The following is a 23,184-nucleotide window of genomic DNA, read 5'->3' as shown; positions in this document are numbered from 1 at the left end:
TTGCTAACTTTTCATCTCTAATTTCTAGAATCTTATTCCCAGAGTGGCTGGCAAGCTTGATGTTGCCCCTGTTTCTGACATTATTGAAATTAAGTCCCCAGATACTTTTGTGAGAACTATCTATGCAGGTGGGTAATCACAAAAGCTGTGTGGTATTTGTCCAGTGAAGAATCCAGTAGTGCTCATTTTTCTACATGATCCTAATGTTAAAACCCTGGAAAGGGATAGGAATTTTCCCTTTACAATCTCAATTGCTGTGATTCATAAAAAATGAAGCCTGGGGATGGACATGATGCTTCCTGTGTGGGAAAGGAGTAATTCCAAGAATTCCAAGGGCTTTGGCAGAAGCATGTCAGACCCATGTCTGTCACCTTGAGGAACAGAATTTGGTCCCATCCTTTCCATGTACTGTGTTTGTTAATGCCCTTCTGATCAGGTTCTGGAAAGCATAAGACATCAGGTTAATTGTCCAGCTTTATTTAATAGGACTGGCATTAGCTCTGATTTAAGATACCACAGGGTTATTTTTTCTAATTATGAAGACATTGAATGAATCATTTCTAATATTTAATTACCTTAATTTGTAATTATTTTTTCAGTCTTGTTTCTCTAATGCTTGGCTGACACTGTGTGTTATTTTAGATAGTAGCTCATTAGCTTGTGTTTCTTAAATTTACTGTAAAGATTGTACCAGCAGGGTATTACATGTTGAGTTATGGTCCTGGGATGGGGTTTAGTGCTGCACTTTAAGTTACTTCCCAGTAACTCACAGTTTCAAGATGACTTTGTTTGTGAATAGTTGAATGTTTATGAATGTCGCAGCATTTTTTCTTTTAGCATTCCCTGCAGCCTCCAGTGTGAAGTATTGTATTATATTATAGAGAGAAGCACAGTCCCACAGATACTTGGGGGAGGCCTCATTGTCTTCAGTTCTGATGAATTCATGCGACAGGCTAAAAGAGCTACTTTGAATTATAGACATTCTTTATGTGTAAGAATGGCACTTTCAAAGTTGTTTTTTTCATCCCTTCTGAAATTTAAAATCTCATTCATAAGAGATGATTTGAATGCTTTGTATCCTTTAAAAATAGAGGATTTGTATTCATACTTTAGAAACATGGGGCTAGGACATAAATGAAAGTATTTGTAATCTCTATTTAATAAGTGCTAAGTTTTAGTCATCTAAAACTGCATTTTTGGGAAGTACCTTGGTGGATGTTGCATATTCTAGTACAGCTGCTAATGTGGTTTTGATATTAATTTTGTTTTTTTTTTTTAAAGCACGATATGTCTCATAATCTTTAAATTTTTCATGTCCCTTTTTTTAGGAAATATTATTTGCACTGTGCAGTGTGATGAAGCAATCAAAGTGTTTACTGTACGGGGAACTTCATTTGAGGCTGCAGCAGCGAGTGGTGGCAGTGCCAGTATAGAAAAGTGTGAGTATTTGTTCTGGGGTGCTGTTGTTTTGTTTAATGAGTTTCTTTTGCTCACTGCCTGATGATGTTTTGTAGGAGTATTTGTCAAGGCAAACTGATTGTCAGGTGCTTGCACTTTTTAGTGATTTCTGATAAGAGAAGATAGAGATTATGGGCACATTTATATCCTTTTCTTTGACCAGAAAAGGAGATGATCTGTGCTGAAATCTGTGCTTGTTCCACTCGCTGCCTAAACTTCTTCCACTGCAGTCTTGAAACTTTAAGGAAGGACAAGTTATAGCTGTTTGAATAACCAGATGGGTTTTCAAAACAAGACTGAGCAAAAATAGAAGTTTTGGTTTAATCATATTGCAACTGAGATAGGTCATTACATCATCAAGCTAAATTAGTTTAAATTGATTTGAGAATACAGAGTTTTAGATCAGTTTTAACTATATCAGTTCAGTTTACAATTTAATGAAGCCAGTGTAGCTCGGATAATTGAGAAATCCAGTCACAGAATGACAAAGTAGTTGAGGTTGGAAGGGATCTCTGGAGATCATCTGGTCCAGCCCCATGGAGCAGGTTTCCCAGGATTGTGTCTAGTGAGGCTTTGAGAATGTCCACAGGTGGAGACTTCACAGCTACTCTGGGTAACCTGTTCCATTTTGGTGACCTCTGCTGTTTTTCACTGGGGGCCTTTTTGTTTTGTGGCTTATTCCTGCCTCTGAACCGTCCTGTATTTCCTAATGTCTGTGGATGGCAGAAGTCAAACATTCTGAATGAGCGTGTTGCACTGTTGGTGTGCTGCCTGATTGACCTCTCTGCCTGGGATAGTGAGGCTCACACTTGTTCTGCTGGGCTGGTATTGGTGTGTGGCACCTGCAGAGCAGAATTCCTTGGGCTGCAGAGTGTACTGCAGGATCCCTGAACACAGCAGGATTCCTTGGGGTGCAGTGTGCACTGTAGGTTCCTGAACACAGCAGGATTCCTTGGGGTGCAGTGTGCACTGCAGGTTCCTGAACACAGCAGAATTCCTTGGGGTGCAGTGTGTACTGCAGGATCCCTGAACACAGCAGAATTCCTTGGGGTGCAGTGTGTACTGCAGGATCCCTGAACACAGCAGGATTCCTTGGGGTGCAGTGTGTACTGCAGGATCCCTGAACACAGCAGAATTCCTTGGGGTGCAGTGTGCACTGTAGGATCCCTGAACACAGCAGGATTCCTTGGGGTGCAGTGTGTACTGCAGGTTCCCTGAACACAGCAGGATTCCTTGGGGTGCAGTGTTCCCTGAACACAGCAGAGTTCCTTGGGGTGCAGTGTGCACTGTAGGTTCCTGGACACAGCTGTTGAGCGAGGCTCGTTCCTCAGTGCCAGCAGCAACTGCTGAGACTCAGCGAAAGCTTGCGAGAGAATCGGTTCTAGAATGAACTCTGAATTGAGCTTGAGCTCAGGTTTCAGCTTGAAAACCCAAGCTTGAGCTCAGGTTTCAGCTTGCAAACACATTCTTTCTCCTTTTCCTGGTGGGCTTTGCTCATGGGGTGGATGCAGTGACGCCCCCGGCGCCCGTGGGGATGTCGGAGTGGATCGAGCAGAAGCTGACGAAGAGCGACCGGCCGGAGCTCACCAGTGCCAAGGTGGTTGTGTCAGGGGGTGAGTGATCACAGAGAAACTGACTGCTGCTGCATTGCAGTCATGGGACCTCTTGGTAAATCGTGGCTTTAATGGGATGCATTAGAAAAAAGAAGAAATTATGATGTAATTCTCAAATATTCCATGGGGCTACTGGGGAAGCACCCAACATGTATATTTTGTAAAGAGATAACACATGAATTTAGCATATGCTGGGAGGCTTTGTAAGAACATGTTCATATTTGATGAGCCTCTTTAAAATTTTAGCAATATGAATTGTTTTTTAGATGGAAATTTATCATTTTTTTAATGTATCAAAATTTATCATGTATCAAAATTACTGCTGATCATTTCAGTCAGTCTGAACATTATTATATTAATGATTTAAAAACCTGTATTGATTGCATTCTGCTCCTTAGGTATCAAGTGATGGACTGTGATTTTTACTGTATGCCTACAGCTAAAATGATTTCTTACTAATCCCTCTACAGTGTTTTGTTCCTGAAGCCAGCAGAGGGAGCACAAATTAGTTTAAAAAATTGTTTCCCTGGTTTTGGAGAATGACCTTGATGGTACTGTGTACAGGAAGTAAACAAGACAGAGTGGTGTTGGTTTATACATATGAAATATTAATGGCAAAAACAAAAGCTAAATCTCCAAATATTAAATACTGGTTATTAATGTATCCAGAAATACTCCGTGCAACCATATCTTTGAGTCTTTGCAAATGCTAATACTCATACAGAAAGTTTACATAGGCAAAAAAAAAAAAACTTAAAAAAACATATTCTTCTTTCTTGATCTTCTTTTGTTCTTAACTTTTAAGGGAGGGGCTTGAAGAGTGGTGAAAATTTTAAGTTGTTGTATGAACTTGCGGATCAGTTGAATGCTGCAGGTAAACTTGTTTTCCTCCTTTTTTTTTACCCTGTTTATTATATTGAAACAGGTCACATTAAAACCAGAATTCATCTTAAGTCTTTATCAAATGGTTAAAATGCTCTTGGTTTAGTAATAGATAAAGTTTTGTCAAATATACTTAAATGCTTGTTTATGAAGCAAAATACTAACCTGTAATATTCCCTGTGCTTCTCACATCTCCAGAAAAGAAGCTTGCAAACAAAAAGTGAAGTAGTCCCAGCTCATTTTGAAGAGCTGATACTTTCTGCATACTTCCTTTCTAGTGCTTCTATACAGAATCCCACTCACATTGTTGTAGTTTGAGTGGCTCTGCCCTTTTGCTGTGCTTTTGTATTAACAGGAGAAAATCAACTACATACAATGTCTCAGTGAAGTACTTTCTATAAAAGTTGGGAAAGAAGGAAAAACTGTTTGCTCAATGTTTTAATTCCATTAATTTTAGCACTCACTTGGCTTAGCTTTTAAAGTGGTGTTTTTGCTAACTAAATGTCCATATGACATTTTTGAGTTTACTGTGATATTTTTCTTTACCATGCCTGACTTTTGATATTCACAGCAATACTGGGTAGCACATATGTTACATTCAGACTTGAAGGAACATTTTGGGAAGGCATTTATGGGAAAATCTTCTTTTGACAAAGCAACAAGAAAAAAATCATGGAAATATGCCAGATTGAAATCCTTGGTTTAAATATATGGCCCTTTGGTCCTGGGAGTAGGGATTTCCTGTTGCTTATGAAGTGCATTAGCACTTAGTATTTGGAAGTTTTTAGCTGGTGGTATAGAGAGGGATTACCATAAGAGCTTTTAAGAGGGAAGTTTTTAAATATGTGCCCTTAGAGTGTGGGACTCTTCAGTAAAATACATGGGCTTTTATGGTGATAGAAATTTGGCTCACAAGTATTTTAAAAGAAAACATTGAAAATATTTTCTTTCAACCAGTTGGAGCTTCCCGTGCAGCTGTTGATGCTGGCTTTGTTCCTAATGACTTGCAGGTCGGACAGACGGGCAAAATAGTAGCACCAGTAAGTATGGAAATATCCTCAGAGAGCTGGGATGGTTTCTAGCATGCATTTTCCTTCAGAGCAAGCACTTAGAGATGAGCTGAGTCTTAATTCCAGGCCTAGCAGGAGCATCAGTGTGCTCACTGTGATACTGTCACTTGATGGATTTTTGTTTACAAAATGACAGAAGCGAGCTGGGATGGAAACCTCTGCTTTGGGTGACTGGGATGTGTTCTGACACTGCTTTGTCAGGGTTTGCATGCTGCCTTCTCTCATAGCTGCCTGAACCTTTCTTAGCTTCCTAGCAGCTGGCATTGATATGCTAAGAGATGTCATACTGACATAAAGTTACATCAATCCGTGGCTTCATCTCTTGCAATTGTGTGTTCTGGGTTTTTTCAGGTAATGATTGTTAAAAGCTTTTAATAACTGTCACTGAATTATTGCAGTACAGTCAAAGCAAGATTTTTGTAAGAAATGAAAGTGCAAGAAATTTAAGAGAGGAATAATCTGCAGCTTGGCTGCTGTAGAGTGGAATACCAAGAAGGACATACTCTGAATGGCTCAGTATTGGGCAATAACGTGCTGCACGTATTTTTCTGCTATTTCTGCATCCCTGTATCACAGGGAACTGATTTCTGTGTCTTTTTGTGTCTGTGTGGGCCTTTCTGTCCTGCAGAAGTCTGAGACTTCCTTCACTGTTCTTTATGACCCGAGGACATGCAAGGAAAGCTGCAGCCAGATGAGGCACATTTGAGTGTTTGTGAATAGGAAGGTACAAATGTAGCTCACATGAGATGGGATGGTCTGTCAGGGGTACCCTGAGCTCCTTGACTGGAGTAAAGGTTTTGCCTCTCAGTAAGCAGCTCTTTGTGAATGGCACAAAAGTACCAAGGAGCAGCTTTTTACTTGTTAGTGGCTTTATGAGACCAGAAGGGAAGAGTGAGCTGAAACTTAATAGAAAAACTCATTGTATTTCAATTGCTACATTTACCAAATCACAACAATTTAAATAATACTAAAAAGCTGTGTATGTTCAAAGCCTTGATAGGATCCTGAAATGTTTTGCCTTTGCCATTGCTGCAAATCTAAGAAATTCAAACTATGACCATTATTTTTCTAGTAATAAATCCATAGAGTAATACTTGGATGTCAAAGACAGGAAATTGTGATTCTGTTGTCAACTCTGTCTGCTGGATTTTCTTGAACAAATGCTCCATGCTTTTGATTTCTTCTGTCTTAAGTTGTGGATAGGGATGTTTGCTACTTTTTTTGAAGTCCTCATCATAGGCCATCTGGTGATAGCCCTGTGGGCCTGAGTTGAGCTGTTTCCAGACATGCTAGTGTTTAAACCTGTAAATCTGTATGATAACCAACTGCTACAAAACACTCCTTCTGAGAAGTAGACCTGTTGGTAAGACTAAGGTCATTCAAAATCTTGATAGCAGTGATGTTAACCTCTGCTGTGTAAGGAAATTGGGAGGTTCTGTGGATTATAAATGCAACCCCAACTCTTTCTGCTTACCAGGGTATAAGCTAAGTGTCTTTTAAGCGTGTATTTTGAAAGGGCATGAGATGGGACTAACCATCCTTAGTTCTTCTCTACCTAAATATCCATTAATGAGGTGGAGAATATTAATTTGAAGACAGCTCAGCTCTGGTTTGTGTATTAAGGCTCAACAATGAACATTCTTTCCAGAGTCAAGGGCATTTAAACAATTATGTTGAAACAAAAAAGGCTGGTTTTTGATGATGATACAAAGCTGTATTTTGCCACAGATGGCCCATAGCAACATGTGAGAGTAGTAAGAACATAAAGCCACATCATAGGATCACATCAGTGTTGTCATTGTCCTCTCCTAGAGGACTGTTAAATAGCCTTTAGTCAGGAGTCATGAATGAATGTTAAACTCTGGTGTCATAAATGGTCTGAACTGGCACAATTGCATGGTGCTCTATTTGTCTGCAGGCTGATGCATTTTTCTCTCATCTCACTTCTTAACAAGTATTTATTAAATAGTGAGTTGTGCTGAGTACTGGGAATTATATGCTTCTTCTTTCAAATTTCAGATCTTTATTGTGGATCTCAAAATGCATGCAAGGATAGCATTCAGTGCCTTAGAAATGTAGAAAATATGGAATGTTAATTGTAATGGAAGTGCAAGTTGAACTGATATTAAGCCCACAGAGTTGCTGACTAGAGGTTTTAGTTTTTCTGGGTAGGCATCTTAAATATGAAGCAGTTGAAAGCTGCAAATTCTTAATTTAACATTCCTAATTCTACTTCACTGTGTTTTTGGTACTTCAGCTAGAAAATGATTCTCTGCAGTGGAAAATAGAGTTGACTTGAAGAACTGAGCTCTTTTGGTCAGGTCAAGATGACACTGGCTATTTTAGCAGTTCTCAGAAGATGCTTTCTCCCTGTGTGAGCTGGGCTCGGTATCAGTTCAGGGAGAGCTTGTGCTGTTCTGTCTGGGGAATTGCAGAGCAGCTTTGGACCCTGGGCAGGTGGAGTAGCTGAGCCCTGAGTTTTGAGTTCAGTTCTGAGCTGACATGGTGTGTGCCCTCTGGCTGTGTGGGTTTTTAGCAGGGGATCAGTCTCAGGTCCGAGAAGCTGTGGAGTCTGAGGCACGCCTGTGCTCTGTGCAGCTGTTGGCTTCTGCTGGGAAAGCATCTCAGGGTGTGCTCTTCCACTTCTATTAATAGGCTGCCCGGTCTCAGTGGAGGGGGGGATGCATTGTTTGCCAGCACTCTGGAACTGGGTCAGTTTGAGACTGCAGAGGGACAGGGGTTACTTCCAGGCTCAGGAAGAGGGGAGGTGCCCCTGCTGCTGCTTCTGTGCCTGCTGGGGGCTGTTTGTGCTCATCATAACACAACTGGCTGAGAGGGCTGCTTGCTCCTTCCCCGTGCCTGAAGGGCACTCTTGCTCATTGCTCCTTCATAATTCTGTGACTGGCTGCAGTTTTTGAGAGTACAGCCCAGACAGTGCATCACAGAACCCAAGAACTCACAGGCACAGCAGCTTTCCAAATTGCTGAGGTGTTAATACACAAACACACTGCCACTCAAGGGGCAGCTGGAGTGCATGTCACTGAAGGGATGGGGAATGCAGCTCATTAAAGAGCACAGATTGCACCTTGTGGCTGTTTGAGCCCTGCTTCTACACAGCACATCTGCTCTTCCAAAGTAGCCTTGGACTGGTAAACTTCAAGGTTTTGTTCATGTCAGTGTTTATGCATATTGTTGGGTTTTCACTGGATCCTTGGCAATTTTTCTTTTGTACAGTTTTAGTCCAGTTAAAATATTCAGTGTATTATGTTTGTTTCTGTTAGTATCTTTTTTTTAACCTCTTGCTTCCAGGTGATTGCAGCTCCTGTTTGAACATTCTGTCTTATGAAAGAGAAGGCTGATCTGTATTATTTGATGAGATGGAAGGAAATTTTTAGACATAAGTGGATATATTAAAATATAAAATGTTTTCTTCCTAATTAAAAAAGCAATTTAGTATATTCAGTGTCTTTAATCAGTGACAGCCATTTTAGCATATCTTTTACAATTAGAAGCCAGTTTTTCCCACTATTTCTTACATGCAGGTGTTCTGCTGAAAAATGAAATTTCTTTCTCAGGTTAAGTACTGTATGTATTGTCTGTTTAAGGAAAAAGTACTTGTAAGAATGTTAAAATAGCTGGTTTTGGATAAAAATATCCTTCCTATTAGTGCTTAGTACTAAATATTAGTTAAGTATATCCAGTTAGAAAATACGAAATTCCGTAGAGAAATCAAGCCTACCACCATTACCCCAGTGTAACTGCTATTTTTAGATAAGAAATTTCAAATAGTCAGGGGTGTTACTTTCCATGGTAAAAATCTTCCCAGTTCTTTCTCTCATGTTCATAAAGAAAGAAACAAGAACAAAACAGGTGTGCCCAAGAAAGAAAATAAAAGGTGGTTTTTTTCAGTTATTTAAAACTTGTAAATGGAACATGAATGCTTCATTTATTAGTTCAGTATTAGCTTTCCTTACCCAAGGCATAATTAGCAAGATTTCTAGCATGCAAAGCAGTGTGTAATCTTTCTCAGGTGCTTGTGCAGTTTGTCTGATATTCAACCAAAGACTAAACTCTGACTTGTGAGGAAAGGCAAGCGGCTGCTCGGAACCTCTCCTGCCTTCTGTGGTGCTGTGGCCTGTGCAGGGGGGGCTGCAGGTCCCTGATGGGGTCCAGCAGTGCCCCTGAGCCAGCTGGGCTGGGAAAGGCATTCCCAGGGCTGCTGGGGATGCCTGGGACCTGGACACCTCTCGTGCAGCACCCGTGAGCCAGGGGGGCAGTCCTGCACTGCAGGGGCCCCAGGCAGCGCCTCTGAGTGCCCAAGCTGTTCCCATGCAGGTTTGCCCTTGCTGCCTGTTCTAATTAATGATGTTCTTCCCTCAGGTTTTGAGGGAAGGTGGGCTTGTACTGGGATTATCTCACACTCAGCTTCTTGTCCCCAGAGAACAGCCAGAGCCCCAGTGACCCTGAGAGGTGCTTTTCTTGGCAAGTGTGTGTGTGTTTTGTTATCCTCTGACCTTGTGAAGGATCAGCTGCTGCCTGAAAGGGGTCCTTCTAATTTAATCTCTGCAGGGTTTAAATCTTCACTCTTCTAAAATTGGTGCTCTTTCAGGGTCTAACTCTAGAACTGCCTTAGTTTCTGCTGTAGGATTTCCTAGCTGGCAGAACTACTTTCTTTTCTAAATTTTATTATTTATTTTATTTTAAGGTGTTCAGTTGCTGCTCTCTTGTTACTTTCAACATTAGGTACAAAACACTAATAGATGACAAGAAACTGAGGTGGAAAACTCAGGAAGGCACAAATTAGGAAATATGGTGTAGCAATAAGTGACACTGGGTGAAATGATTGTGCTAGAATGTGCCATGATTGCACAGAAGGCAGGTGCATGGTGGGCAGGGTAGAGGGGAGTGTAGGTCTGATGTGATGGCCAGGAGGAAACTGCTGGGCTTCACTGCTTCAGTTCCATGCTAGAGGATCTCTCTGGCTGTAAGAGATTGCAGGAACTTCACAAGGGGGGCAATTTACAGCTGTCAGGATTTGACAGTAATAATGAGAGGAAAAGAGGCATGTTGGAGGTGCAGCTTCAATTGAGACACTGAGGAGTGAGATACTGGTTCACTGGAAAGGCACCAAAGCTGTGTAAGGATGCTGGAATTCTTGTTGCTCCCCCTCTTCTAGAAGAGAATGGGATCCTTTCTGAGCCTCTCTGTGCCCCTAGTATTTTCCTGAGCATCCCTTTGACTGCAGTGAGTGGCTTTTTAGCACTTAGTCATCTTGCTTTGGGAGGAGAGGTAGGGAGAGGCACAGTATCATTTACATCATTTCCATAATTCCTGTATTTTCTGTTTCTTTGTAATAAGTGAATGCTGACTGTCCTGGAGTGTTACTTCCTTCCCATCATTTTCTTAGGCATCCTTTGCTTGTTCAGATTAGCTTATCTGCTGTTTCCCTTCACTCTCTTGTGAGGAAGCAAAAGGAAAGTGAAACAAGGCGTATTTTATTCTAGCATTTCTCTTCTTTTTTGTTCTCTGGCCCTTACCTAAAATTACTAACAACAGAACAAACTAATTAGTTCCCTTGACATCATGAGAATTGTCACTCCTCTTGTCTGGATTTTACTTTTTTAAAAAAGTGTTCTACTCTTTGCTATCAATGATAAGATCTTAATTACTTCCTCATTTGTTGCACATACAAAGGAATATTGAGATAGCAAAGTTTCTCTCTTCAGAAGCATGGTACCTAATTTCTGCTCCCTTCAGCTTTGTAGGAATGTGTTATTTGTGCACAGGTTTGTGGGTGTTATGAACAGACCAGCAGGTGCACTTTGCATGGTATAAATGGTTGGGGCTGTTAGGTAGGTGGCAGATGGGATTAGCCTTGGGAAAACCAACTGTGCTTGGGAAATTGTTTTTGGAATATCTCCTCTGATAATTCACTGTTGTTGAAAAGTAGCTTTATGGTGGCAAACTTTAGAGAGCTGTTTGTATGCAGCTGGGACTGAATTTACAGACTGTCTTTCTCTGACTTGCTAAAAAGCTAAGGATTGACAACCCCTTTCATCCTGCATTATCCAGTGTAGCTTTTAACTCCAAGAAAACTATGTTCACAAATTGATGCTCTGCTCCTTTGGGGTTGGTGCAGAAACATTAAATTGTACTAAAATATTCATATGTGAGTGCATTTAGCTGAAAGCAATTGATGTGCTTTTCCCTGGAGAGAGGGGGGAAAAAAATGCTGTATGGCCCTGCACTCCAGCAGACACCCTGGCCACGCTTAAGAGTAATTACACAGCTTGGCTGATCAAAGGTTCTTAAAGTGAAAAAGAAACTGCACTGGGGCTCCAGTTTAGTGATGTGTGCTTCCTGCATGGAGAGCCTTCAGCTGCACCAAAGCTGGAGAAGTGTGTGAGGTACAGTGTAGCAGGCATGAACTGCTGTCAAGCCAGAAAATATTTTATTGGCCTAATAGCTTGTAAGTGGAAGGAATCTCTTGTACAAAGCAATTTTGATCACAAAGATTTCTTTCTAATTTCATTGTCCTTTCACTCTTGCAAAGAAAATAAAGTATCTGAGCTGCCTTTAAAAATAGTGTGTATGCCAGAGGGGTTTATTAAAGTGGCCTGTTTAAAAGCATGCCATTGGTAGGATGATAAATTGGTGTGTGTTGGAGGTTTTCAGCATAATTCAAAAATTGTCATAAAAATCAATATCAGTTGACAACATGCTTGCAAAGTAGCTACCTCAGCTTATGGGGCACCTGTGGCTGCCCTGTGGGCTGTCACAGCACCATCAAAGCTCTGGAGTTGAAATAAAAACTGTTCTTGTAGTTCTCTTAAGCAAATGTCCCTTAACTGCCCCAAGGCAGCCTAAGGCATATTTAAATATTCTCATAAGTATAAAGGAAGTAATATCATATGCCACAAATTATTCTATAAATAATTGCAGGAGTCTGTATGAACAGGCAAATAACTGCATTGGTATTTTGGTACCACATACAGCACTCCTGTGCATTTGTCCAAACAGCATGTAACTGGCTGTATGGGTTCTGGGGCCAGATGGGCAGGCTGGTGAAGTCTGCCAGTGAAGATGGGTATGTCTGAAGCAGAAAGAGAGTTTAAGGAATGGCCAAGGAGGATTTTTTTTTTTCAATTTAATGATTAGCATGTAATGACTCTAAGACATACTACAGTCATTTCTGTTGGAAAAATGTAAGCCTTGATGAATACTTTAACTAGCAACTGAGAAAATGGAGTTTTGATTTGGAGTCTTGACTTTGAATAGGATCAGTTTGGGAGTTGGAGTGGTGGGGGTTTTCAGGGTGGTTGTGATGCAAGTCTGTGCTTCTAAACTTGGAGGTCTCTGTGAGGGTCCTGCCCGCCACCAGCGTGGTGCAGGATGTGTGGCAGGACAGATGAAAGCCCCTGGCCTCTGTGCCAGTCTGCTGGCAGAGACACCTTGGGCTGCTGCTGTGGCCCTTGGGAGAGGCCTCGTGGGTGCTGGTGACCCCCTCCACATCTGCCTACTGCTGATGTACTGAGCCCTCCCAGCAGCACATCTGGAGTGCTGGTACCTCCCCATGGTACCTCCCTGTGCTCTGCTTTGCAGTCTGGCCTGTTTGGTGCATTCAGTGTTCCCTGTTCCATCCTGCTCTCCTTGCCATCAGCTCTCTTCTCTGGTGTCCTTTCCCCATGCTGACGTCTGCCAGCGACTTCATAAAAATATTTGTGGCATGGCTGTGATGTTTGTACAGTATCTCTGTGTGAAATGAAGTTACTGAGAGCCAAGGCAATTTTCTAAGCTGATGTCATGTCCATATTCCACCAGTACGTTCACTTCCTTGACTTCAGTTGCTTTTGGCACTTCATTTGTTCACAGTGCTGTGAACCCTTTGCTCTGCAATATGTGTGTGCTGTTTTGCTGCCTGTTCTCATGTGGCACAGTGCTGGCAGCAGCCCTTCAGTGGAACTCTGCCTGTGCCCAGCTCTGGGGAGTTCACAAACGCTGCTCCATGGCCTGGGCTGTGCTGGAAGTGCCTGTGCCTGGGGTCTGTGGACCGGCTGCCTGGCAGCAGTGATTAGAGCAACTGCCAGGGCTCCAAAACACTGGGACTTGACCTTGCTGTAAGGCCACATCTGCCCCTGAGAGGTGGGACCCAGCCTCGGGTTCATCTGCTCTCTGCCTTGCCTGGCTGTTCTGCCCAGAAGAGCTCTGAAGGACCCAGAGCTCCTTGCAGAGCCTGCCCTGCCCTGTGCTGCCATGGCCCAGCACCCTCTGCAAGGGGCTCTGCCCTGGGGTACCCAGCTCCTTCCTGCTTCCCTCCCTCACAGGGCTTGGGGCTGCAGTCCTGACCTGGGACTTGGAACTCTGACTCAGCAAAAGGCCTGACAGAAGTTACTGATTTCAGAGAAAACATCAAAACAAGGTTATTACTCTGAAAAGAAATAAAGATTTGAATTTCTCAATGCTTTATGTCATCTCTGGATAACCAGTTGAATTCTCCTCAGGACAGCAGTGAACAGTCCTGAAGCTTTATCATTTAGACATTGTGGGTCCTTTGGGTCCCTCCTACTGAACTGCAGAATAGATTAAAAGGAAGATTTAAGCAGTCCTGTCCCTTTGACAGCACAGAAGTGTTGCTAAGAACCCTGCTGTCCTGTGTGCTCTCTGTGAAAACCTTGCTGAGGTGATCTCCTGTCAGGGTTAGAGCTGACTGGCAGCACCACTTGGCTGAAGCAGGGAGCCCCAAGCACATAACCTGGAAGGCCATGGCCTAGATGCATAATAAGTGCTTTTAGACAAGCCTGGTGATTTACAAATGTCCTTTTAATGAAACATCCTTGTCTTTCCTAGATATTTTAATAGAATATATTCATAGGCATCTGGCTCCTGGTTAGCTGGATTCTTTCCAAAGATTGAACTTCACGATGTTAAGCAGACTGATAAGAGTATCTGGTAGTCTGGATGACTGGCACTTAATGAATTGCTCAAAAAAAAAATCAAATTACAGTAATGTGTCTTTAAAAAGAGCTTGTATTAAAGACAGCATGATGTTGGAATAATTTCTCCTGTAACATCTGTTCTTTTATTTGGTATAATTAAAATATTGCATTCTTACCATGAGTTCTAATGTGGATGTATTAGGTTACATTGCAGCTGTGGTTAAAATGGATTGACCTCCAATAGTAATCCACTTGGTAAAAGCCTGCTGAGGCCAAGGAGTTTCTGAGTGTGTTCACCAGCTGTGTGGTTTTGTGGAAGTACAGGGACTAGATTCCATGATTCAAAGGCAGCCTTTTTGATAGGAAATACTTTGTTTCTGCTTTATTTCCCCTCCCCTTCAGTTTTTATGCTAGAGAGGTTTTTTAATAAAAATACAGAAAAACTTCATTAATTTCATTTATCTATTCCTGTTTAAAAAAACATAGTGAGCAGAATCTGTGGTTGAAGAAACAACAGAAAGCATTTATTTCTTTAATTGCTGTAATGACTCTGAGGCCTGTGTGGCAGAAGCCTCTGTGGGTCTGTGTTTGAACACCTTTGTTTGCCACTCCTGTGTCACTCTGTGCATGTCCCACAGCTGGGCTTGGCTCTTCCATGCTAAAAGCCCCTTAACTGTAATGCAGTTTCAGCTGCACAGTGGTAAGATTGGTTTTGATCCTCTTACCCTCCCTGTGGCCCCCCCAGTACTATTTGAGTTAAATCAGATTTATATTTTCTTGGATATGGAATACCCTTGGTATTTTTAAAAGAGAAATTATGTTAATATTTGGGGCTGTCTTTTGTAAGCACTTGTGAAGTGCCACCTTTTGACTGCTTTTGGTAGATGAGCCCCTAACTAAATCTATGTGTCAATTTTCTGTTATTGAATGAGTTGGTGAAAAGTACTTTCCTTAGTTTTTTCTGTAATATTAGTTAGCTGAGGAGTTCAGCTCTGACTGGAACTGAACTGTCAGGGCCCTGAAATACCCTTGGTTTTGGGTAGATGATAGAATGGGTGACTTTCAGCCCAAGGAGAAGTGATAGTTTTCAGCTGTGACTAAAACAGCTGACACAGATCTATTTATCTCTAAATTGCAATCTCTTTTGCTGTCAGACTCTGTGGAGATGTGAAACTGGAAGCCCCAAGGTGTAGAGCTGCTGGTGTGCCTTCTGTACCCATCACTTCTGGGAGTGGGCAGTGAGTGGGGAGGGAGGCTTGGGAGGGCTGGGTGAGGAACACAAACTGCAGGTGTGCAGGGCACCAGCCACTGGGGTTCCCCAAAGGTTTGTCCTGCTCTTTGGGAAGCCTTTCAAAGGCCTAACACCCAAATTTCAGCTTTGAGCGTTCTGTCTGAGGCCAAGGCTCTGAGGGGCTTCGAAGAAGAGCCCTGGTTTGCTCTTCAGGCAGCTGCATTATCCATCTGTAGGTTACCTTCCCTAATATTTGCACTGGCAATCTCCAGGGTGGTGGGAACATGGATTGCCCTGGCCTTCAGCTGAGCATGTCGTATGTTTTTGATGCAGACTTTGTTTCTTTTTTTCCCCTAATCTGTCTTTGCTGGATGCTCCTTTGGGATTCTCCTTTTGCAGTCACATTGCATCCCCAGGTGGGGAAGGGAACCAACCATCAGCTGCCTTTAGTACTGGAAACTGCTGCATGTAATTGGTTTGGGTTAAGCTTTGGGAGAGCTTAGTGAGACTCTGGTGTGGGGACCAAAAATGTCTGTCTCTTGTTTTCTCCTAGGAACTCTACATTGCTGTGGGAATATCTGGAGCAATCCAACACTTGGCTGGAATGAAAGACAGCAAGGTATGTGAAGGTGGATGTACTAGAAGAGATTTTTGAGCAAGGAAGTGAGCTGACTCCTTTGCTTTTGCATCAGTGCTTTAGATGGTTTTTGTATTTCCTGCTGCCTTAAAACTCTCTTTGACAAAACAAGATACTGTGGGAATACATCTCATGCAGTAGCAAAACCTTTGCACTACAACCCAGAGTGATCAGTGGAAGCAGCTAATTGACTTTGTTTAAAAAAACCCTACCCAAAGCACATATGCCTGAATTCTATACAATAGTTCCATTTGCCTTTATTCCAGACTATGACATATTAATTCATGCATAACAATGCACAATTTGAATTATGAACTTACTATTCCATAAAGTAAAAGATGTCTCTGACATTCCTGTATTTAGCCATTCAAATGGAAACCTGCAATAAAAGGGCAGTAAAACTTTAAAAGGTTTAACTCATTAGCTGCCAAAGCAAATAATCCAAAATTGGAATTGCCAGTTTGGCAGTGTTTGAAAAGAGGAGCAGAGTTACCTGCTGATTGATACTACAAATGGCAGACATCAAAAACTGGAGGTCCTGCCTCCCACAGTAATTTTTTAAAAAGGCTACGTGTTTTTTTTTTTTATTTTCAGAGAATGAACTTAACCAAGCCACAGTTGTGAATAGTTTTTAAAGCTGAGGAAGAGGGTTGCACAACTTTTCAGGTCATTTCTTGTGTTAACCAACGACAGGCCAGTGAGTTGGTGACTGGTGATTGTCCTCACAAACCAGCCTGTGTGGAAGGATGATCTCTGCTTTCTTACCATTTTTTTTTCCTCATGTATTATATAAATATTTAGGGGGGGAAATGATAAGCTTTCTAAAAGCAGAGACCTGAGTGGTGTTAGCATTTGCTGATGCAGTGGAGAAGAAGCAACCAAAATTCAAGATATTAAAGGTGTGTGATGGGCAGAGGTGAAAGTGTCTCTTGAGAAGTGGGAATTATGGCAGTGTATTCCCAAGAGCTTTGGTGAACAGCACTGCCACAGCTTCTGCCACATTCCTGCTTGCAGTGCAGCAGAGGGGGAGCCACTGCTGGCCACAGGTGCTTTGTTTGGAGCTTTGTTTGCAGCAGTTCAGTCTCCAGCTGTGCCCTTGGCTGGGTGAGGAGATGGGCAGGTGGGGTGAGCAGCAGCCACTGCCTGAGAAGTGCATATTGGAAGCTGCATAGACTTGGTGTGACCCTCTTTGTGTTTATCTGCTACCTCAGCTCAGTTCAGGCTGCCAGCAGCACTGGCAACCTCTCACTTGAAGATCCAGAATTTCCTTTGTCACAAAAACACTGAGCAGTGATATTGACCTGCACTGTAACAGCAAAACCTCTGCTTTTATGGCTTTTCCAAAGGCATGCTTGATATTTTGAGGTATTCTGCTATAACAAATAATGACAGATGAAATTTGTTCATATGAGATACTATTTACCCCTTCAATTTCTCCCATAGCTGAGTTTTTTAGTGTAAGCTAATGTGGCTGTTGTAAAATTCAGATTTAGTTATTGGTATTTGGAATGTGTTCTGCCTTCCTTTTAGCTAAAACATTTAGGTGGGGTAGTTATGGAGAAGATCCAGTTTTCCCAAACAAAGAATTCTGCAGCCATGGGAGCTCTCTGGAGCGTCCCCTGTCCTCCCTCAGCACTCTGAATTATCTGGCATTGTGAACTTGCACACTTCAGGATATGTTTTCCAAAGCAGTCAGATGCTTTCTACCAAGTGAAATGTATAATTTATTTGTTCTTTTACAGCAAGGTAGAAAATGCAGCTTTTGAGGAGATCTGAAGAATTGTTGTTGCTTTTTTTCCTTACTTCTAATTCCCTCATGAGAGTTCCCCTATCTTTTCTTACTCAGAGATTTAACTCAGAAAGTTCTGTTGTGAGCAGGGTGGTGCTTTTGCTGCTCACCTGAGTCAGCAGTGAGGTAGGGACCCAAATCTTACTGAAGTTACTTCAGCTAAAGGAGGCAGAGGAAGGACTAAGCTGCCAAACCAAAGCTTCAGACAGTTTTGCAAGCAATTTGTTAATTATTTTTGTGCTGAGGACAGAGCTGGCAGCCCCTGTGGTGCTGGCCTTGGCCAGCATGAGCCCTGTGGATGGTTCTGTAGGGAGTGGCAGGGCCTCAGAAGGGTCAGAGAAAGGCTTCACTGGGCCAGTGCCCTCGGGGATCACAGCCTGGATTGGCTCCCTGCACTGCAGCTTGTCTGGGCAACCTTGCATTTGCAAAGAGGGGTAACTGAAGTAAACTCTGGAAGAGAGGAGAGCTCTGGGGAGAACACTTGGAGGGCAGCATTACTGCAGCACGTGCACGTCCTTGCCAGAGGGCAGGGCAGTGCTTGGGTACTGCCTGTGTGCTGGGGTCCTCTCGGGGACTCTCAGGGGACAGATGGCCAAGAAATGACATTGCTGGGGCCCAAAACCACGGGATTTGTAACGTTCCTCTGAGTTACTGCCACTGGGCCCCTGCTTACTGAGCCATTAATTTTGTTGGATTTTCAGTGGAGGGAGTAGAACAGAGGCAGGGAGTTGTGGTTCCCTGGGTGGGGCAGCAGGGCCTCAGCTGCCTGGTGGGTCACAGCTGTCCCCAGCCATTGTTCCCTCTGGCAGTGTGGATGGAGGAGCAGGCACTGCCCAGTCTGTGCTCCAGGCCCCTGCTTGCTGTAAGGCTCCTTCTGGGGGCCTCTGGCTTTGCTTCAGGATTCTTTTCCCTTCCTCTAGGAGCGCTCCCCAGCCTGCTGCAGATTTTGATGGGGACACCCAGCCAAGCTGATCTTGCTGGGAGCTGTCACAGGCAGTTAAGGATGATTCAGTGTAGGGCAGGGTTTAAACCAAGACGTTTTCTGGATCATTGTGCTGGGATTTGTTGTGCTGTTGTCTACTGTGTGACCAACTAAATGCTGTCCCATTTTAAGTACAGAGGCCTTTTGGGCAGGGCTTTATTGTGCTTGTTGTACCTGCTGCCTCCAGGTTAGTTCTGCAGTGGTGCAGCTTAGAATGTGCAGGTAATCCTTTGTAGTAATTTTTTTCTAGGCTTTTCAACAGGGGAGGATAGCAGAGATGTGTATGATGAGCAGGGAAGGGAGGGTTTGGGTTTTTATTTTCAGGGGATTGTGGTGTATGTGAAGGGAAGGAGGTGCTTGTTTTTGAGATGGACAAATATTAAATGCCCAGATAAATCTTCTGCATGTGGGGGCTTGGAGAGAATATAGCCCATTTCCTGGCTAAGAGCTGGCCCTGTAACCCAGCCCCAGAGGATGATCAGTATCTAGATTCATATGGTGCTTTAACTTTGCTTGCAGACCATTGTTGCTATTAACAAGGATCCAGAAGCTCCGATTTTCCAAGTGGCAGACTATGGACTGGTAGCAGACTTATTCCAGGTGAGGCTAAACTTGATGTAAGGGTAACTTTGGGAGAGCTGACGGGAGCTTACATAATATAATCCAATGAGTGTTAACCATGTCTGTGTGAGGGTGTTTGTTGTTGTTTAAAAATTTGCTTTCTGATGTCATGATTTGCATGCTTAAAATCAAATCCCTGCAAGTAGGTTTTGTTTGGGGGGTGTCACAGCCAGCCCGCCTCAGTTCTGGTCTCCTGAGGTTGAACCATTTTGGAAATAACCACACATTGCTTGCATGTATTTTTAAGCCTCATAAAGTTTGGAAGTAGGGAGTTGGCAGGAGGTGTGATTATTTCTGCCTGGGCTTGCTGCCTCACAGGCTGATGCCCAGGAGGAGCTTGCAGTTCCCTCTGGAGCTCCGAGCCAGCCCTGTCCCAGTGCCTGTGTGTGGCCACACGTGTGAGTGGCGGGAGTGGCTCTGTGGAGGCATGGGCAGAAACTCTGCCAGCACTTAATGCCATTCCTGAAATAATGCCCACTGGCTCCGTGGTGAGCACGGGCCTCTTTGTGAGCCAGAGACAAAGTCACATTCTGAAGAAACACCATGTAGACAATTTCCTTAATAAATTTTGTACGAATGCATTATTTCCACCTAATGGAAATGTAGCTCTCTTAAATAATTAAGAGGCTTTATTCAGCAGGAGAGAAGTGGGGAGTGCTGTGAGCCTGGAGTGCTGTGCTGGGTGGGAGGGTGGGCAGTGTAAGTGCAGGGCTGGGAACTGCACTGGGTGAGTTTGTGGGGGTCAGAGGGGAACGTGCACTACCCTGGCACTGGTGTTTGCAGGCGGTGCCAGAGATGACCAAGCTCCTGAAGAAGAAGTGAGTGCTGGTGATGGGACCCGGCACTGTGGAGTAAGGGCAAATAAAGGATTTTACTGGAAAGAGGTGGGATCGGTCACTGCGCTGTTGGGATGGTTGTTCTTTGTGTTGGGGTTTTTTTGGTGGCAGTTGCATGGCACATGGAGTGGTGGGGTGGAAGGAAGCAAGACAGGGAAAGCAGGTAAGAGACGAAGGCAAGAGCAATAGAAGGCAAGAGGCTGTTTGTCTTTGTCAGTGTTTATTCCCATCTCCACACTCCTCCCAGCCGCGCTCAGCCCCTGGGCAGGGTCAGGCTGGGGGGCCAGGCTGGGCCCAAGCTGTCCAGCAGCTCTGTCCTGCCCCTGGCACCACGGGGCTCGTGCTGGCCCTGGACCGGTGGAAGTTCCACGGTGTTCCCGGCACAGTCTGTTTGTCCCTCCAGGCCCCGTGGGTCCATGCTGCCCTAGGGCTGCTGGAAGGTCCGTTGTTCCCAGACGGCCACTGGAGGTCCCAGCTGGCCCAGGGCTGGCGGCAGGGCAGGTAGGTCGTGGGCACTGGGGAGCGGAGGCGATGCTGGCCGCGCCCCAGGCTGGTGGCCATTGCAGCAGGTGCCACAGGTGACTTCAGCACCGCCACCTCAGCTGTGGCAGCCTCATGGCTGGCAGGGTGAGCGTGTCTCCTCAGGAGTCCCCACTGCCCCAGGCGGGCCCTATGCCTCGGGAACCCTGCCCAGCCGTGCCTCTGGGGGCCCCAGCGCCCCGAACTTCTCCTCGATGGTTGGGGCACCCTGGGGGCAGTCGAGGAGCGGCTTGAGCTGGAAGACATCAAGACTCTCCTGGTTCCTGCGGTTGTAGACGCTGAGCCGGTGGCCCAGCTCGGGGCTGGCCCCCACCGAGCCGGCCGGGCTGGGCAGCTTCAGGTTGACGGGATCCAGCCCCTTCTGCGCCAGGCACGCCTCCTCCGACAGCGACGAGAGCAGCTCCTGCACCGCGCGCTGCCGGGCGGGCGCCGCGGCGGGCCGGGGCTCCTCGCAGGCCGCGCTGCAGTCCGGGGACGAGCCCAGGGTCGGGCTGCTCTCGCTGCAGCCCCGCGTGCCCGAGCTGGCCGTGGAGCGCGAGGCGCTGCCCGACGTCAGGCTGGCCGAGGTGCCGGTGCTGCCCAGGCGCAGCGGCACCTCCACCGCGAACAGCTCCGAGGAGATGTTGGGCCGGTGCACGTCGATGGCGGCCGTGGTCACCACGCAGATGGCGGCCTCGGGGACTCCGCTGTCTGCAGGGACAGAGCACAGAGGCGGCTGAGAGCCCTGCGGGGACGGGCTGAGGGGTACAGAGAGTGAGCGAGTCCATGGGCAGCATTCTGTACCCACAGTGATGGACACAGACCCTCTGAGCCATACACGTGCATATATTACATGTTCAGCAACAGCCCTTTTCTCTATCCCCAGCTCCCCATTTGTTTATACAGAGATACTGTATGCCTGTATATATGTGTGTATATATACACCAACACCTAGAGGCTTGATCATATAGCCAGTGTGTATGTGTGCATAAGAAACTGCATCTACATCCATTTGGCCTGCCTGTGTAGATGGGCAGGCAGTAGGTACCTGTGGGCCACAGTCCCTCCCTTAAATACTTGGAATTAGCTACTGCTGCAACAGCATGCAACCCCCCCCAAAAATAGTACTGGAGATACAGATACACACACATTTATACCTACACATTAACAGCCCCCCTCTCCTAAGCCAGTCTTTAAATTATGCACACATGCCTTGTATGTATCCCCTGTATCTATGCTGGGGCTGTATAGGCAGGGATGCACAGCCATACCTAATGCCACATACCTGCATATACGTACATGAACACACATTTATTACATACAATACACAGATACAGGCTCTCACCCCCTCCCCACCCCATTTTATATACAGAGATGAGGAATCATGTCTGTATGAGCCCCATATAGAATCCATTGTACACAGACCTTCTGTTTTACACACACAAGATACAGTGTCCCTTGAAAGGCAGACAGCTGTCTACCACTAAATAAAATACATACAACCCCCCTACCTTTCTACAGAAATGTGTACATACTTCTCTGTATATATATTTATTGGCTCCCTCTGTATTTACATAGCTGTTGATCACAGAAGGGCCAGGCTGGAAGAGACCTTCAAGATCATCCAGTCCACCCAGCCCCAACACCTCAGCTGAACCCTGGCACCCAGTGCCACATCCAGTAAACACACCCAGGGATGGTGACTCCACCGCCTTCCTGGGCAGAACATTCCAGAACTTCATGGACATACTTTATTTATATATATTTTTTATTTATATACACATCTTTAGACTATTTGGAGATCCATATGTGATAGTGTACACATACATATAATATATAGACTAATAATACATGCCTTCCCTTTAACTACATAGAATTATTATCTATAAATAGAACACACCTGTGTTTTCCCTCACAAGTATACTTACCTTAAAATACATAGATTTCTCACTGTGTGTGTATGGCTGGGGAACAGTTACAGGGATATACAGAATACATTTTACCTATACATGAGCAACATGAACACCCCCTCCCCCTTTTAATCTTTTGATGTGTACATCTATGTAAATATATATACACACATGTACCTTTTTACAGCTTTCCAAGTAAATTATGGGGATCTAGAGATACATATCAATATATAATACCACATACCTCTCTCTACACATGTGCAGACACACACATATATAATACATAGGTGTATCTACACAGTCTTAACCCACATTTTATACATACCTAATCTTTAAATATAGATTTAAGCAGACAGATATGGGGAAGAGCTGTATCTGTGCATGTATATGTACAAGCCCCATATGTAATACATTAGACCTATACACACATATGTACATTTTCTACATACATAGCTGTGTGTCTGTGTACATCTATGCACAGATATATGAAACCGTATATATGTACTAGCTATAGGACAGTTGTTCTCCCCCTTTGAAAATGTAATTGTTACTCTTTAAATAGAATGTATACAATTACACACATGTATACTTACCTTTGTGTAGGACTACTTATGTCTTATAGTGGGTATATATAGATCTGGATTGTATATACATAAGATATACATATAACACATGTATAACTCTATAGCTCTACATGACA

The 23,184-nt window shown here is 44.1% G+C and overlaps 2 protein-coding genes across 3 annotated transcripts in view; one reads left to right on the top strand and one right to left on the bottom strand.

The window, feature by feature from the left end:
* ETFA (electron transfer flavoprotein subunit alpha) overlaps positions 1 to 20,100 on the top strand; it is a 29,438-nt gene extending 9,338 nt beyond the window's left edge. Inside the window, exons 5-12 of the mRNA XM_084214124.1 lie at positions 29 to 128; positions 1,329 to 1,439; positions 2,970 to 3,071; positions 3,877 to 3,945; positions 4,911 to 4,993; positions 15,744 to 15,809; positions 19,118 to 19,198; positions 20,003 to 20,100. Of these exons, the coding sequence (XP_084070250.1) occupies positions 29 to 128; positions 1,329 to 1,439; positions 2,970 to 3,071; positions 3,877 to 3,945; positions 4,911 to 4,993; positions 15,744 to 15,809; positions 19,118 to 19,198; positions 20,003 to 20,041 (651 nt within the window). The 3' untranslated portion in view covers positions 20,042 to 20,100. The remainder of the gene's footprint in view (positions 1 to 28; positions 129 to 1,328; positions 1,440 to 2,969; positions 3,072 to 3,876; positions 3,946 to 4,910; positions 4,994 to 15,743; positions 15,810 to 19,117; positions 19,199 to 20,002) is intronic.
* A 132-nt stretch (positions 20,101 to 20,232) lies between these two features.
* Positions 20,233 to 23,184, bottom strand: part of TMEM266 (transmembrane protein 266) — an 81,961-nt gene continuing 79,009 nt past the window's right edge. For both annotated transcript variants that reach the window (XM_084214123.1, XM_084214122.1), the window contains one exon: positions 20,233 to 21,285. In XM_084214123.1, coding sequence (XP_084070249.1) covers positions 20,726 to 21,285 — 560 coding nt within the window. In that variant the 3' untranslated portion in view covers positions 20,233 to 20,725. The remainder of the gene's footprint in view (positions 21,286 to 23,184) is intronic.

The sequence above is a fragment of the Fringilla coelebs genome, assembly GCF_963513975.1.
Source record: "Fringilla coelebs genome assembly, chromosome: 12".
Taxonomy (NCBI): domain Eukaryota; kingdom Metazoa; phylum Chordata; class Aves; order Passeriformes; family Fringillidae; genus Fringilla; species Fringilla coelebs.
This window is presented reverse-complemented; position numbering and strand designations above follow the sequence as displayed.